This window comes from Sorex araneus, chromosome 1 (genome assembly GCF_027595985.1).
Source record: "Sorex araneus isolate mSorAra2 chromosome 1, mSorAra2.pri, whole genome shotgun sequence".
NCBI classification, from domain to species: domain Eukaryota; kingdom Metazoa; phylum Chordata; class Mammalia; order Eulipotyphla; family Soricidae; genus Sorex; species Sorex araneus.
In genome coordinates, this window is record NC_073302.1 from 69233030 (window position 1) to 69251253 (window position 18224).

The 18224-nt window shown below is 36.8% G+C and overlaps 1 protein-coding gene across 7 annotated transcripts in view; it reads left to right on the forward strand.

The window, feature by feature from the left end:
- RFX3 (regulatory factor X3) overlaps positions 1-18224 on the forward strand; it is a 333475-nt gene that overhangs the window by 301429 nt on the left and 13822 nt on the right. For all 7 annotated transcript variants that reach the window (XM_055144130.1, XM_055144135.1, XM_055144140.1 and 4 more), the window contains one exon: positions 4096-4249. In XM_055144130.1, coding sequence (XP_055000105.1) covers positions 4096-4249 — 154 coding nt within the window. The remainder of the gene's footprint in view (positions 1-4095; positions 4250-18224) is intronic.

Below are 18224 nucleotides of genomic sequence, written 5' to 3' on the forward strand. Positions count from 1 at the left end.
AATATGGCTGATAAAAATTTAATAATGTGAATGTGTTTTCTCAATCCTAATAAACTATTAAATAATACCATATGCTTTAAGCCTTAAGTTTTCATGTTAAGTAACTCCCACTATGTATTTTACTTCTTTAACTTAACATTATAACATTATTTCATGTTACCGTCTCATGTCCAGCCTACTTCATTTCTTCAGACTTATTGCATAACATTTCATATAGAAATATATCTTAATTTAATTAGAATTCTGCTAATGGACATTTCATTTCCTCCCATTTTTTCTCACTGTTGTAACTTCTGTTTCACTTAAATTATCTCTCTGACATTTTAGGTAAATTTCTAGAATAAAAATTTCAGGTCAGTAGGTTTATACATTTTTTTGACATGCTGCCAAATTATCTACCACAGATTTTTTGAATTTAAACTGGTAGAAAGAATAAATGAAAATTCTTGCCTGAAATCTTCTACAACATTCTAATCTTTTGATTTCTTACAGTTTGAAAGATGATATATGTTGTCTTAGTTAAATTTCCTTAAAATTTGAATAAAATCAGATATGTTTTTGATCTCATGGTATTAACCATTTATCTCCTGTAGGTTCTATTTTAAATATTTGCTGTCTCTTTAGCTGTTCAGCTAAAGAGATATAATCAGGAACAAATTTTTGCTCTGCTTTCTTAATTTTTCAAAATTATTGACTCCAGGTAATTAGATTTGAATTAGACTAAAAACATTATGCTATAACTTTCTTGGGGGCGGAGAGGGGGAGCCGCACCACCCCAAGAGATACTCAGGGGTTACTCCTACCTGGCTCTGCATTCAGGAATTACCACTGGTGGTGCTCCAGGACCATATCGATGCTGGGGATTGAACCCAGGTTGGCTGCATGCAAGCTAAACATCCTGCCACTGTACGATTTATCCAACCCCAGCTTATTATTATTTTATGCTGTTTTTTCCAAATAACAGCATACTCTTTTCTATAAGAAATGTTTAATTTTAAACAACTATTATATTTTTCATATTTCATTAATAAACTTTTTAATTAAGGCAGCATGATTTGAACCAACGATACTAAAAGCAGGAGATCCAAACTACAACTGCCAAACTTAAAAAAATATATAAAAATTAGTTTACACGGGGCTGGAGCAGTAGCACCGTGGGAAGGGCGTTTGCCTTGCACGTGGCCAACCCGAGTTCAATTCCCAGCATCCCATGTGGTCCCCTGAGTACCGTCAGGGGTAATTCCTGAGTGCAGAGCCAGGAGTGACTCCTGTTCATCGCCAGGTGTGACCCAAAAAGCAAAAAAGAACCCTAAAAATTATGTTTTCAAAATGGGTGATGATGTATCTATGAATTTAGGAAAGGTATACATTGAGCGAGAAACAATTTTGTCATATATTTTTAACATAAATTACTATATGTATAATACACACACACACACACACACACACACACACACACACACATATATTGGCTTGGGAAGTCCATCTCATCGTGTTCCAGGCTTACTCCTGACCCTGCAGTCAGGAAGCACTCCTGGTAGGATTCAGGAGACCTTGTGGGATGCCATGGATTGAATCTGGGTCAGAACATACAAGGCAAGTGCCTTACCTACTGTATTACCTCTCTGGCCCCATATGTTAATATATTTTAGTAATTCATTTATAAAGTTCCAAACTAAAATATCATCCACTAGAACTACTGTTTGTATAATAAATATTAACATAATTATTACTTCTATCACTTGTCATCCTGTTGATCATCGATCTGCTCGAGCGGGCGCTAATAATGTAACATAATTATATAAAGTAATATAATACTGAATAGTTTTCTAAGAATTCCATATGCATTATTTTACTTGACTCTAAAGCTCATCTTGAATCTCAAAAAGTTGACTGATATGGTCATAATGTCATCTGTCACTGTCACTGTCATCCCGTTGCTCATCGATTTGTTCGAGTGGGCACCAGTAACATCTCCATTGTGAGACTTGTTGTTACTGTTTTTGGCATATCAAATACGCCACGGGTAGCTTGCCAGGTTCTGCCGTATGGGCAAGATACTCTTGGTAGCTTGCCGGTCTCTCCGAGAGGGACGGAGGAATCGAACCCGGGCTGGATGTGTGCAAGACAAACACCCTACCTGCTGTGCTATCTCTCCAGCCACATAATGTCATATTGTGATAAATATGAGTCTAATTTCCAATTCATGCATTATTTTCTTTTTAGCAAAGAAATTCAGAGAAACTCATCGTTAAGATTAACCCTCTGTTATCTAGATAAATGAGGAACTATGTTTCTTGTTTCTCATTATTTTACAATCACTTCCCTTATTTAAGGCCATATAATTCAAGTATTCTAGACATACATTTACTTAATTTGAAATTGTTAAATAAGACCAAAAGAATTGCTTTTATTTTCACCCAAGAGGAAAAATTTAGGGGAAATTAATTGAGATCAGCAGAGAATTTAACAAAGATCCAGAATCAGTATCCCAAGCTTCAGAGTTTTAAATGTCCATTGATGATGCTACAGTCAGCTATTAAACTCAGTTTACACAATAGCACTGTAGCACTGTTGTCCCATTGTTCACCGATTTGCTCCAGTGGGCACCAGTAACGTCTCCATTGTGAAACTTTTACTGTTTTTGGCATATCAAATACACCACGGGTAACTTGCCAGGCTCTGCCATGCAGGCGGATACTCTTGGTAGCTTGCCGGGCTCCCTGAGAGGGACGGAGGAATCAAATCCAGGTCAGCTGCATGCCAGGCAAACACCCTACCTGCTGTGCTTTAAAACATATATATATACACATATATTTATTATATTTTAGTAACCCTTAAGTAAATTAGCAATGAAACAAACCATAAGTATACTCTTTCTTTCCTTTCCCTGATATTTTACAATTATTCTGAGTTATAAATACTTTTAAAACTTATTTATATTGAAATAACAGTTTACTTGGAATTTATAGCAAGTCAAGGTTAGTAATACTCTTTTATGAGAATACTCTCTTCCTTCTGAGAATATAATGACTATTTAGTTTTCCAAGTTAAAAAAATTCTAGGAAAGGTTACTACATAAAAATTACAAGAAGGCATATATACACACATGCACACCATGTTCACACTTCTTATGCTTCCTAGAAACAAGTTTGCACTGCATGGACAACAGTTGATGCATCTTCAATGAGACCATATTTTACTCGGGATTCATTTCTATTTAAAATATATTTAGTTAAGTTAATCCCTAATACATATCTCAGTGTATTTTGTAAATTTAATGCTCTTATTTAAGGATGCATTATTTTTTATGGGCTCTTTTTGGGAGGGGTGGTTCTCACCTGGCAATGCTCAGGGGTTACTCCTGGCAGTGCTGGGGGACCATATGGGATGCCGGAGATTGAACTCAGGTTGTACATCTGCAAGGCAAACACCCTACCCACTGTACTATTGCACTGGCTCCAAGGATGCATTTCTTAATCATTTTATCACATCTATTATGGAAAATTAAAATTCCTTCTTACACAGAAAACTGGAATTATTTAATAAATTTGCCTCCAATAAAGTGTTCAGGCACTTCTGTACATATTCTCTTCAATATTGCCTAATCTGGGAGTATTACTTATTATATTCGGTGACCTTAGTATGGCATATTTTCTCCAAAATGTATTTCCAGATTATCCTCAGTAGGGAGAGAAATAGTGTTTTCTTATAAATAAAAATTTCCTTGTGAGTTACATTTTTTTATAATAGTGATGAGTTGTCAATTTTTAAAAGCCTTTTTAAAAAAATTCTGACCCATTTGTAAGTTTTGTGAATTCAACAGACCTGCCTATAATAAAATGTCTTTCTCGGTCATGACCTTTAAGATTCTAATAAAGCTTTAGATAATACTCAAGTGAGATTTACCTCTTGACCATCTTTTCTGAATAAATTAAGCCAGCTGCTTCCAATAATGCAATTATTCTGTGGCTTATTGTACTCTAAGAGGAATGCTGTGTGTAGAATGCCTTCCTCTTTTAAGAGAAATTTTAAATTAAGCTCTAATCTTGGTCACTAATATTAGCTACATATCTATCTTTTCTCTTGAAACAGCTCAATGGTTATTCGGGACTTAACCTTACGCAGTGCTGCTAGCTTTGGCTCCTTCCACCTGATCCGTCTACTCTACGACGAGTATATGTTCTATTTAGTAGAACATCGTGTTGCTCAGGCAACGGGAGAGACCCCCATTGCTGTCATGGGAGAGGTAAGAGAGGCTAAAGGAGCTATGACCCCCGCCCCTCCAGAACTTTAAAAAAGAATTATTTAAGGCAAAATTCCTAACCAGTGAATCTTAGACCCTGAGTGGAGCTGTGGTGTTATTGCAGAGATCCCAAATCCCTCTGCTCCTTTGTATTTTTAAAATGAGAATCCTTAAAGTGTAGACTGGAGTATGTCAAAGTCCATGGGGTTCTCATGGTATTATAAAGGCATCCATGCAGAAGAAAAAGTCCTGAAAATCAATGGACTAGAATGAATTATTGAATGGAAAATAAGGATACTTCTTATAAAGCTAAGGACGGGGAATATACAAGGGAAAGTGAAGTTAATATGTATTTATACTCTTTTTTCCAAATACCCCAAAACAAGATGAGTGATTCTGTTTCAGAAACATAATACTTATGATCATGAAGATGATGATAATGGTAGCTAGACCATTGGGACAGTGCATAATATTCTTAAGAACTTTGTATGTAGATAAACATTTGTCACTACAACTCTGCAGTTGATGCTGTTTTATATTCTTTTAAGATAATTTTCTGAGATTCATGTAGAAAACTAAGACACAGAGACTAAGTAATTATATAGTTAGTAGTAGTGAAGACCTGTTTTGAGTACCATCTGATTTTAAAATCCATGCTTCTAGTCACTAAAGATGTGGCAGATGCAGAAATTTTATTCCTCCCAATCACTGTACAGTATTCAAATACCTCAACAAGTGTCAAAAAAACAAAGTTCTGAGGTTAATATTAATAACAGATTATTAATATCATGTAAAATAAAGCAAATGTTTAGATGATTCAGAAGTAGTTCATTGTATTGAAATCAGGATACTTTAGATCTTGCCAGATTATACCAGTTTAGACTATAACACAAATTACCCAGAAAGAAAAATAGGAGGTCTGTTCATTTTTCAAGTTATGTGTATGTGCCTATTTAAATTTAGAAATGAAAATAAATATTAGATGCTTTTCTAGTTAAATAAAAAATGATAATAAAAATATTATTGATGGAGGAGAATGGGCACCGATTGAGGGATGGGTACTCAAGTATTGTATGACTGTAACACAGGCACGAAACTGTAACTGCACTCTCATGATGACTCATTAATAAAAGAAATAAAATAAATAAAACATTAAATACCTCAGGAACTTCTATAAGTACTCATATTAATATAAATAAATAAAGTTCATGTCCTATTTAAGAATGTCAGTTAAAGTAGTCCTCATTCCCTCTTTTTAAAAATTCCTTGATGTTTGACAAATTATATGTGTCTTTGTGTGATGTTGCTTACTGGTGATTGTACTTAAATGATACCAATTATATATGTGTGAGTTTAAGCAAGAATCACTGTAGCTTTTAAATTATAGGCAGGATCTTATGTTACCAAAATTATCTGGACTTTTCTTAAATTTGGCTTCCCATCACTGCCTATTACTTTAGTTCTTTTATAGATTCCTGATTGCAAAATGCCCAGTTGGCATATATATTAAGCACTAAAATTTTTTCTTAACTCAGGGCTCAAAACTTCTGAAATAAACATGCCTTTTGATATATTTAACACATTCCTATCTACCTCATCTGTTCCAGACAACTTGAATAGGACAATAAGGATAATGACAACAGTGATCCTAATTAACAAAATGTGGCTAATCCTCATGTATGCTTATTGCTTCATTGTATCTCTAGGGAACAAAGGCTGTGTGCCTGAGCTGGTCACACAGTGTGAAGGTATAGTTAGTTGTCTCATATGGTTGTACAGGAAGTACTGATCTACCAGAATTTATATGCTTACATGGGAAGTACTGCCAAGTGATTATACATCCTTTAAGTTTATTATTATATGTAACTATAAAATAATAATTGCTTGCCACAGGAAGCAAAAAAATATGAATAAAGCATAGTTCAGAAAATGAGGCATAAAATGCTTTCTGTAAGCTGAAAGATCTAAGCACCTCCACTTGATTACAATTAAGGCTAATTTTATAGTTTTGATCTTCACATAACAATAATGCCTCCTCACACACCTGCTGTGCATGATAAACATGTTGGCGGTGGTCATATTATCATATTTTTAAATTTCTTGGTTTTTAAAAGAAGTAGATGGAAATTCAAGGAAAAGATAGGCTGTTTTCTCATGTGCCCCTCACATATTACTCCAAGATTACTCTACAAATCAAACTGGAGATAAAAAGGATTTTACATGTTTAGTCTCAATGCATTCTTTGATAAAAATCACACTTACTCTCAGTTTTAATAAATGGCTTTTAATCAACAATAATAATAGCAACCACAAAATAATAGTTATAAACACTCTTTATTGGGAACTCTTTATATACTTAATGACATTAAGTCTTGATATATTTTCTTTCTCGGGAAATAGTTCCGTGATCCTTCCTGTTGAGTTTGCTAGACACCTTGGGATCATCTTCTTACATGTTTTTCTATCTTGACCCCCATAACCAGCCAGTTGCTAAGTTTGATGTTTTCTAAACCCTCATGGTATCTTGTCTTATGAAAATGAAAACCTAATTGTTTTATCTTTACTTGATAACCCTTCAATGACTTTCTTTTCTTTTTTAGTTAAAGAATAAAATTCTTTACTTCTTTTTTAAAAAATAATTTCTTGGGGTCTGGAGTAATAAGATAGGTAGGGAGCTTGCCTTACATGTGACCAACCCAGGTTCAATAGCATCCCATATGGTCCCCTGAACCTGCCAGGAGTGATCCCTGAGCACCACCGGGTGTGGCCCAAAAACAAACAAATTCTTGATCTTGCATCTCTTGATCCTATCCTTCTGATCAACTTCAACATCCTCCCTCATCCTATTCCATATTTCCTAATCACAGTGTCCTCTTTTATATTCTTACTCATGAAACATTTCTCTTTATTATACCACTTGATAAATACCTGTTTCTGCCTGGAACAACTCTGTTTTGCCTTAAGAAAGGCCCACAAATACTTTAGATACATCGGCCCTAAATACCTTAGATATATTGTCTAATTCATATTCGTGCTATTTACTTAGAACCTACACAACTATAATTGTATAGTTCTTTGTATGAGATGTATAAGAGAAGATTTTAAATCTAGGAACAGTAGAGAATGCTGCTGCAGAATAACCAAATTCCACACAATTTGTTTTTGTTTTTAATTGAATCATCGTGAGATAAAGCTGTTCATGATCAGGTTTATCATGATCCAACATCCATCCCCCCACCAGTGTCGACTTTCTACCACCAATGTCCCCCTCCTGCTACCTGCCCCTGCCCTCAACTGTTTCATTGACAGGCACTTTCCTTCTTTCCCTCTCACCTTTTGGGCATTATGTTTTGCAGATACTCCACACAGGTGTTTTACTTGGCACTTTTGTGATCTCCTGACTCTCTAGGAATCTTTTACAGAGGAAGGAAAGATCCACATGACCTGCTGACATTAGGCACTATAACAAGACACTGAGTATTAATCATTTCACAAGAATTGTGTGGCAGCTTAAATTACCTTATCCACCCTTTGGTGATTGAGTATGCATCAGGTCACAGAAAGAGAGGAGACAGCTTATATACATATTGTTCCCATCCAGTAAGATGACTAAAGGAAATCCCAAGGTCCTGAAAATAAAACCAAAACTAGAGTCAGAGGATCTCCTAACAGGGGAACAAAAAATGTTTATAATAAAGCACAAATCCTGTGACAGAATGAATAAGAAAGAGAAATATGCAAAGATCACATGGGACCGGAGCAATAGTACAGTGGGCTAGGCTTTGCACAAAGCCAACCCAAGTTCGATCCATGACATCCCTATTATCCTCCAAGCCCGACAGGAGTGATTCCTAAGTGCAGAGCCAGGAGTAACCCCAGAGCATCACAGTGTGACCCAAAAACTAAAACAAAAGAAAGTCTAACGACACAAAATTAGGGAATCAAATGGACAATGAATTTAAAAGAATTACCAAGAAAATCAGTGAACTGTATCAAAGGCACTTAACATGGAGTAAAACATTAATGAAATAAAAAAAAAAACAAAATTCAGGAGCATATTTTTTCACCAAAGATATTAAAACTGAAAAAATGGAATAGATTCTATATATTAAAAACTCGGTGAATAAAATGAAAACTTCTATGGAAAGCATAGCATGCAGTCTCAATCATGCACAGGAAATAAGCAGCACGGTTAAAGATAAAATTCCTTTGGTGACTCAAATGGAAGAGACAAGAGGAATGAAAATCAGGAAAAAATGAAAAGCCTTGTGAAATTACCAGGCTGTGGTTGAAAAGAGTACAGGAGGGCAATGAATTTAACAGAGGGTGAAGAGAGAGTTTATTCAAAAAAATGATAGCAAAGAACTTCCCAAACCTAGTGAGAGATCTAACATAGACTCCATGAAGCTAATAGAAAACAGATTTTTAAATGCAAAAAAGAATCATGCCAAGACACATAACTTTAATTTATGAAAATTAATAATAAAGTATTAAACCATAGTTGGGGAAATAGATACCTAACATAACAAATACACCATGAACTGGCACCATGAACTAAATTTCACAACAGATACTCTACAAACAAAGAGACAAAGTATGTCACACTTCCAATTCTATAATTAAAACCTACCTCTTGGGAACAAAGGACAAGAACAGTGGGCAGGACACTTGCCTTGTATGTGGCCAACCCAGGAGTGGCTGACCCAAGTTCGATACCCTAGTATCTAATACGATCCCCTGAGCACCACCAAGTGATCTCTGAGCACAGAGCCAGGAGTAAGCTCAGAGCAAAGCTGGGTGTAGCCCAAAACCAAAAGAAGAAAAATAAAATCTAGCAGCCAATAATATACTTTCAGTAATTTAAAAATATCTCTGAATTATAGAAATAAAGGTATTCCCAGAAAAGGAAAAGCTAGTGAAGTTTAGGACTTTTACTGTAAGAAATGTTAAAAGGAATTAGAACACTTTGAGTTAAGTAATAATTAGTAAGGTAGAATCAAAGATATAAACAATATAATTAGACAATAAAAAACAAAAGGGGATGAAGAAAATGACAGTTTCTGTAGACTAATGACAGTGTATTGGTAGCAACACAAAAAACCTGGTTAACTCAGAAAGACTGATTATATCATCATGGCAACCACAAAACAAAATAGAGATACTTATATTGAAAAAATGAAAGAATTGTCAAGAAAGCTATTCAAGTGAGATATAGATTAAAGCTCACAGTAAAAGAAACACCAGAAATAGAAAACAATCATAAAATAAAGATATAATTATAATAATTGAACCCATATATAAATAACCACTCTAAGACACAGAGTAGCTAGATAGATTAAAGAGAAAAAAAGCAGAATCTCTAGAAAAATCCTTACCAGATTTAAAGTCAGACATAAACTAGTAATAAAATGCTGAAGTTAGTATTTCAGGCTTAGTGATACAGAGAAAATGGCAGGAACTTCTACTACCGTATCTAATAAAACAGACTTTCAGCCAAAAAGTTTATAACAGACAGCAATTGATACCATATTAGGAATAATCCACCATAAAATTATAATTAATTTATATATACCAAACATAAGTACATATAAATACCCAAAAAAAATGCTAGAGGGAGAAAACAGCAGCTACAAATACTCGGAACTCTCAACACCACTTTATATTAATAGATATATCATCAGACAAAAACTTAATTATAGGAGCTAGAGAGGTGTCACAGTGGGCAGAACACTTGCCTTGCACCCAGCTGACTCAGGTCTATCCCTGGTCCCTGTATGATCCCCCCAAGCACAACCAGGAGTGATCCTGAATGTAGAGCCAGGTGTAAGCCTTTAGCATCTCCAAAGATGGCCCAAAACACAAAAGCAAAATATGTGTGTAATACATAATTATATATAATGTCCTTAAAATAAGCAATCAGATCTCTATACACATCAACTCCATTCCCCCCAAAATTAATACATATTCTTTTCAAATGCGTATGGAACTGTACATGGGTATTTTTTAAGTTGGCACACAAAATAAGACTCAATAAATAGGTGAATATTAATATCACTACATTTTGTCCAGTAACATTACTATGAAGTTAGAAATCAGTCACAAAATGTAATAGTAATGACAACAATAGCAACAAAAATGCTGGAAAGTTCTTAAACATGTGGAGATGAACAACTATTGGATCAACAGAGAAAGAATAAAAATTACTTTGTTAAGAATGAAAACAAAGATGTGCTATTGGATCCTTTGAGATTTAGCAAAGAGCAAAGAGGAACAAACAGGACCACATCAGTAAACGAGAAAAAAAAATAAACAATCAAATTAGAATGAAGTAAATAACCAAAATTAAAGCAGAAATGAACTATAATAAGAAGATACAAAGCAGCACAATGAAAAGGTACTTTTTTGAAAGGATAAACAAGATTGATAAACCCTTAGCTAAACTAAGAGAAATTAAAAACTAATTACAATGAATTAGTAAAGAAAGACATGAAATTCTAATACTACAGAAATCCAAAACCTCAGAAGAGATTAACCCAATCATCCATATGCAAATTAGACAGCCTTGAAGAAATGGACAAAATTTTAGAATCTTAAAGATTTTCAAGACTGATCTATTAAGAAATAGATTATTTGAACAGACTTGTTACAAATACAGAAATTGAAACGGTAATCAGAAATCTCCTTAAGAGACAGAGTACAGGAGGTAAAACGCTTGCTTGCCTTGCATCCTACCAACCCCAGTTCAAATCCCTGGTGCACACCAAGGGTCTCTCTGAGCACAAAGCCAGGAATCTCCACTGAACACTGATGGTTGTAGCCCAACTTGCCTCTCCCCTAAATCTCCACAAGAGCAATATCCCAAGTTGCAAAAAAATAATGTTATGAGTAGGGAAGAATGGAAGGGGAAGCGAGGAAAGGGGTCAGTCTGATTATGGGAACACTAGAACTTTAGTGAAGCTATACTCCCAGTATTTTATATAGTGTCAGAAACCAATGGCAAATCAGTAAAATTTAGTTTAAAAAATAATTTTCAAAAAAATAATAATTTTCACTGAAATCTTGCAAGAGGTGTGTCATCATCCCTAAAGATCTAACTTTAGAAAGCAGGAGTATCACAGAATAGCCAAATGGGCTAACTCCACATTTGAATTTTTTTCCTCCTAAGTTTTTTTTGGGGGAGGGCACACCCAGTAATGCTCAGGCTGCTGGTTCTGCACTCAGGGATTTCTCCTGGTGGCCACAGGAGACAATGTGGGATGCTAGGGATCAAACCTGGGTTGGCTACATGCAAGGCACGTGCCCTCCCCATTTTACTATATCTCCAACCCTGCCTTACACATTATAGGCACACTAAGAATAAGGAGCTTGTTAATTTTTATCTGCTGTATAAATCTACCAAGCGCATGTGTGCACACCAGTCCATACATTAACAGTCGTTACACAAACCAGATAACTCACATGTAAGTTTTCATTATTTTGTTCCAGGCATCTTTTCCCTGAAACATGTTGCATCTTGATAGAACTTCCACCCTTCTGCTTTTCACATTTTGTTCGATATTCAGAATATGTAGATAAATGGAATATTACTCTAAGTAAATGGTGGTTAGTATGTTAAATCTGCCAGAAAACAACAACAAATTACACCCTTCAACTCCTTCATACCCACCCACAGATCAGACTTAAATCAAAATTAATTTTTTTAGAATTTGTAGTTTGCTTTAGTAGTGAATCTTTAGCTTTAGCTGCTCTGTGTTAGGACAATTCTGACAGCTTGAAAATAAATTATAATTCTAACCCCCTAGAGGAGAGGCATGGGAGAAGGTCTACAGAACTTTTCTACATCTTCATTCTCTGGTTAATCTCCTGTTTTTCTTTGACTCTCCTGTTTATCCTGTTCCTTCCTGATATGTCACTGTGTTCACATCTCTGCATACACTTATGAGAGTATTCAGTAGCCCATGGCCACCGTTCTTTCCCTCTGGAACCCCTATTGATTAGGTTCTTCTTTTTGATTCCTTCTCTGCTTGGCTCTGCTTATAGCTTCTCATTTTCAGGGAATGGTGTGCTGCTAGTAACTCTGGTTTAAACACAATCCTCCAGTAGATGCTCAAAAAAGTGATCCTTGAAGGAAGGAGATACAAAAGAATGATAGACACTCAAATTATAGGAGTTACCATTGATGATCTGGATTTCCATATCAGGAAAATAAAGCACCTTCACTGAGAGTTGCAGAATTTGCTTCAGCAACAGTAGTTTTTAAGCACTTACCAGTCGCAGTTTTCCAAAAGAGTGAAATTGGGGGGGAACGAAGAAAACTGAATCTTGAGATTTATCTATTTAATCGGGGGTGGGGGGAGGAGGGTTGAGCCACACCCAGTAAGTGCTCCAAGTGCTAGTTCTGGCCCGGCCTGTTTCAATTCCAGTGGTGCCTGGAGAACATGTGCTGGGGCTCCCACATACAGAGCACACACCCCACCCTGTAAGCTGTATTTTAAGCTTTCTTAACATATTTTAAGAACTAAGATGGATGCCCTCAATGTCTAGGAAAAAATTTCAGCACATAATTCTCTTCTGTGGTTAAGTCTTCCACTGGGATATTTGCCCAAGAAGAGTTCCCTGGCAGTCCCAACTGCAAGGCAAGCTGTGAAAGATTCCCTGGTCTGTTTAAGCATGACAACTCCCCCAGCTGAACCTTTCATCACTCTCTTTAACATGTACCCAGCCCAAGGGATGCTGCCTTTGCCATTGCCTCTCTGGCACTTTTGATTAGAGCCATAGGTTGCTGGTCCTAAGAAAGCGCCCTTGTTTGGGATGGGCAAGTTTCTCATCTGACAGGAATAGCTTCCTGCTCTTCACCATCATGGTACCAAGATCACATTGTCATGAAAATTTTTCTGTTAGTGTTAAGGAGCTTGTGTTATGATAATACAACATCACTGCAAAAAACGACTCATGTGAATGGTCAAGTTGTTTTCACTACTAAGAAAACACTTTTTAACCCCCTCACCCTTGTGTCCCCAGTTAATAGTTTCTTCTCCCAAATAAGGTGATACAGTTAATATTATTTTGGGTTGTGTATATGTATACATTCACACCACACTTTCTTTGCCCAGTGATTAATTGGGGGGCACTTAGATTATCTCTTACTACAGTGGCAATTATATAACAATGCACAAATAAATTAAGTGAATACAATGTTATATGTCAAACATTTTCAATTTTAAAATACTGTTAGAGTGGGTAGGCTGCTTGCCTTGCACGTGTTCAATCCCAACACCTCCTACGCTTCCCCTGAGCCCACCAAAGCACAGAAAACCAAAGCCATATATGGGTTAAGAATAGAGATTTTTTTTCTTGATTTAGCTTAATGGTGATATTAAATGTCCCTGTCTTGAAATTTATTTTCTTCTTAAAAGCAATTAATGCCTGTTTTCTTACTATGTTGCACCACCAGCTTTCTCCTTTTTTAATGCTACTACAGATTTCAGGGTTATATAAATATACATGCTTTGCTGTATCCTAGAAGGAAGAAGAGGACAAAAAGACTGCCTGATTACCATTGTAATGCAAGTCAGTTCCCTGTGTACAAAGTACATAACACACACACACACACACACACACACGTTAGCTGACTCGATCAGAGTATGGTTGTAAGAGCCGAATTAGCCTTTGTGTGATGTAGACTGGAAGAAACATTAACCTTCTTAGCAGGCTTTAGTAAAACTATTTAGACTTACAGAAAACTGTAATAATAATCAAGGAACACAAATTTTACCAAATGGAACATTAGCATTCATAATAAATTTTATAAAATTAGAAATCACTTTATAGTCAGCAACTTCTTTTCTCAGCTGTAAAAATATTGTACCAATGCTAAATGTAAAATGCTTTGATTAATTTGATTTCATTTAGAATATATTTAAAGAAAATACTAATGCTTTAAAATCCCTTGTGATCAAAATTTCAAGATATTTCCATGATGAAAAGGTAGAAAATAGTCGCCACTGCTTTTTTTTTGATCATTCTTTTTTTGATCATTTCAGATAACATAAGTTAATAACTGAAATCAAAGGTGTTGCTCAACCATGTAATATTTATAAAATCTTAGTGTAATTCAGAACATAAGGATGTTCAAACTAATTGTAGAATGTTGGAAATATTAGAAGTGGATTTTGAAATTCCAAATTCACATGTAAGCAGTCTTTCTGCTTTTATACGGAAACCATTAAGGAATTTTTTAATTCTTCATTGACTTCTCAGCAAAGCAAAGAGAAGCTATTGGTTAGGACAGTGTTTGTGCATTTTATCTGAACTTACCAGTGATTTCTGACTATGTAAGTATCCCTATCCTTCCAGACACCACATAGACATTTTACACAAAACACTCTCTCTCTCTCTCTTTCTTTCTTTCTCTCTCTCTCTCTCTCTCTCCTTAAGCTAGTCCTTCTTGTGGTAATTTGTTTTCTTGGTCAGTACATAAACTTACTTAACTCTAATCTTCCTCTGTCCCTCTCAGAGAGCCTGGCAAGCTACCAAGAGTATCCCGCCCGCATAGCAGAGCCTGGCAAGCTCCTCGTGGTGTATTTGATATATTCCAAAAACAGTACCAACAAGTCTCACAATGGAGATGTTACTGGTGCCCACTCAAGCAAATCCATGAACAGCGGGATGACAGTGACAGTGACTCTCAGTCTCAGATTGAGTTATAGTATAAAAAAATCCTTAAGTCAGAAATCTACCTTTCTCAGTTTTCTATGAAATCCCACACAGCTTGAGGAATTTTATTTTAAAATCACAGTATCATGGGCTTATAATTGAATAAAATTCTAGGACTTAATTATTTGAAAATTAAGTTATGAAGACTATCTTTCTCAGGGAGAAGCATTTGAGGTCTTTTTGCAAGTAAAAGAACATTCAGTTCTCATGTTAACCTTGCCTCTTCATATGTAAAGAAATCTAATTCTCAGAGTTTAACTGACCCCAGTCACATAACTGGTAGTATGTAGAGTCATGATTCAAATTCAGATTGTGCTGGTTCTAGTATTATCTACTACTCTCTGCTCTATATCTGAGATTAAATTACCTATTTATCATTTAATAAGTCTTATTTTGTTTTTACTTGATTTGGAGATTGCATTCAGTTGTACTCAGGGCTTAACTATGGCTCCATCAGGCTCAGGGATCATTTCTGGTAGGACACATGACCATATGGGGTGCCGGGAATTGAACCCTGCTTAGCCAAGTACCTACTGTGCTATCTCTCCAGCACTATCATTTAATATCTTTGAAACCTGGAAAGATACATACTATTTTAGCCTTAGAGTTTTATTACCAAATAAGTATATGGAGGACTGGAGAGAGAATACAGTAGTAGCAGGTAGGGACTTGCCTTGCACAGCAGAGCTGAGTTCAATACCCAGCACATCTTATGTTTCCCTGAACCTGCCAGCAGTGATCCTGGAGCGCAGGGCCAGACTAAACCCTGGACACAGCCAAGGTAAGCCCTGAGCACACCCAGGTGTGGCCCGAGAACCAAATATATATATATATTCAATTATATAATATGTTATTAAATTATAGTGAATAATGATAATCATGAATTATCAAATAAAATTATGATTATAATATTGAATTATAAATATATGATGTTGTGTGTTTATGATTTTATATATAATTATACAATTCTTTATATATAATTTAGAGTAAGAGAGAGTTAGAGATCATTTCTTAAAGTAGTTGTGAAGATTACATAGGTAAGTTTGAAGTTGATAGGCAGGTAGACAGACACATAGTAGGTCCCCATTTTTGTTCCTTTTTTTTTTCCCCTTTCTATAAACATGTAAATATCTAGAGCTACTACATTGTATTATTCAGGAAGACTGTAGTTGGGTTTTTTTTTCCAAATGTTTTCTAGCCATACCTGGCAATGCTCAGGGGTTACCTGGCTCTGCACTCAGTAATAGTTCCTCATAGTGCTGAGGGAACCATATGGGGTGCCAGGGATCGAATTTGGGTCAACCATGTGCAAGGCAAGCACCTTATCCATTGTCCTGTCTCTCTGGTCCCAGGACTGTTGTTTCTCTTCTTAGTTATGCATTAGATTTTTTTTTATTTTTTTTTATTTTTTTTTTAATTTTATTGAATCACCATGTGGAGGGTTACATAGTTCTCAGGATTATGTCGGTTATACAATTCTCAAACACCCTTCCCTTCACCAGTGCCCATCCTCCATCACCAACCCCCCCAGTATACCTGCCGCCCCCTCCCACCTCCCCAGTCCCCACCCTTGTACTTGATAAGTTTCACTTCATTTATGCCTTATCTCGATTACATTCCATGTTTCAACACACAACTCACTACCGTTGTTGGGGTTTCCCCCAAAAAAGAAAAGCAGTCCTATTGCCAAGGAGGCATTTGATAGTTCTCCACTGCTAAGAATATAGAGATATTAAGTCCCGCTGTTTGTTACATAACTTTTCTTTTTCCCCCTTGCCCCGCGCCACCGAGTTCACGCCTGTTTAGTAATCGCCACGCTGCCTGACAAGGGAAAAAAAAAAAAAAAAACCGAAAAGGATGGTTATTTCCCGTCATCAGCAGACGTGGGGCTCTGGCTTAGTTGATAGACTAGTAGAGTGTCTGGAAGCAGTTTCTGGAACCGAAGGTCTTGCGCTGGTATCGGCTCCGGCTCGAGATTCCACCAGCGTCCCACTGTTCCATGTACATAATTTTTCCCCTTATGTCCCATTCCCACGCCACCAGGTCTGTTTGCTTAATGGACATCACACTGTAGTTGACGACATGCCACGTTTCTTCCCAAGAAAGAAGAAAATTTCTTCTCAGCTGGCGTGGGGATATAGCTTAGTTTAGTCTAGAGAGATGGCTACCGTTTTGATTGCCTTCAATATTTCAGCAACAGACTTACTATTCTTGTTAGGATCTCCCACAAAAGTCCGACCCATTAAAAGCGAACCATTACATATTGCTGATGCTAAGATGACATTAGGTCGCGCGGCCGCAGCAGCGGCCGCGCGGTTTTGGGTTTCTGTATAAAGTCCAGGGAAAGTACAACCAGAAATAACATCACTACAAACTTTTACCCTTTTATGGTGCTCATAAGATGGAGAAGTCCTGCGCTGTGCTCAGGAGGGAGGAGTTGAGAGAGAGAGACAGGTTAAAAGAATTGGGGGATGCCCGGGTCCCACTGTTTCAGCGCACCGTGGGGTCTCTGGTCCCATGCCGGAATTAGTTCAGTGGGCTGCCTGGAGTCCAAGGGCGCTCCCTTGGGCTCTTCCATCATGTTCGCTCCGCAGCCGGATCCAAAGGGAAGCACACGTGGGGGAGGTGGGTTTAAATATCTATCTGCTGTGGGCGGGGGTCGCCGCCCCCGCCCCCTGGGGTCTCCCGCAAGCGCGCGAAAGCGTCCTGTTTCAGCTGGATCGCTGGCTCCATTTTGCGCTCAGGAAAGCCGCGGATCCTGCGCTGTGCTCAGGAGGGAGGAGTTGAGAGAGAGAGACAGGTTAAAAGAATTGGGGGATGCCCGGGTCCCACTGTTTCAGCGCACCGTGGGGTCTCTGGTCCCATGCCGGAATTAGTTCAGTGGGCTGCCTGGAGTCCAAGGGCGCTCCCTTGGGCTCTTCCATCATGTTCGCTCCGCAGCCGGATCCAAAGGGCTAGATTTTTTTTTATTGATTCTGCACTGATAGTCCAAATAACAGTGTACATAGTTAGAATATTTTTCTTTAGTCATATACAAAGATGAGCTAAGAAGTTGAAGATAACAAAACAAGTAACACAAAAATACCCAAGCGCTTGAATAATGACAGTGTAAGGAGAAAAGAAGCCTAGAGATCATTTTGAAATGTTGAATTAAATGATTAATAGAATCACAAAAAACCTAACAGAATCCTCTGGGATATAACCAAGTGGTAATCAAAGGCAAACTACTTCATTGTTTTGAAGAATAGAGCCAATAAAACAG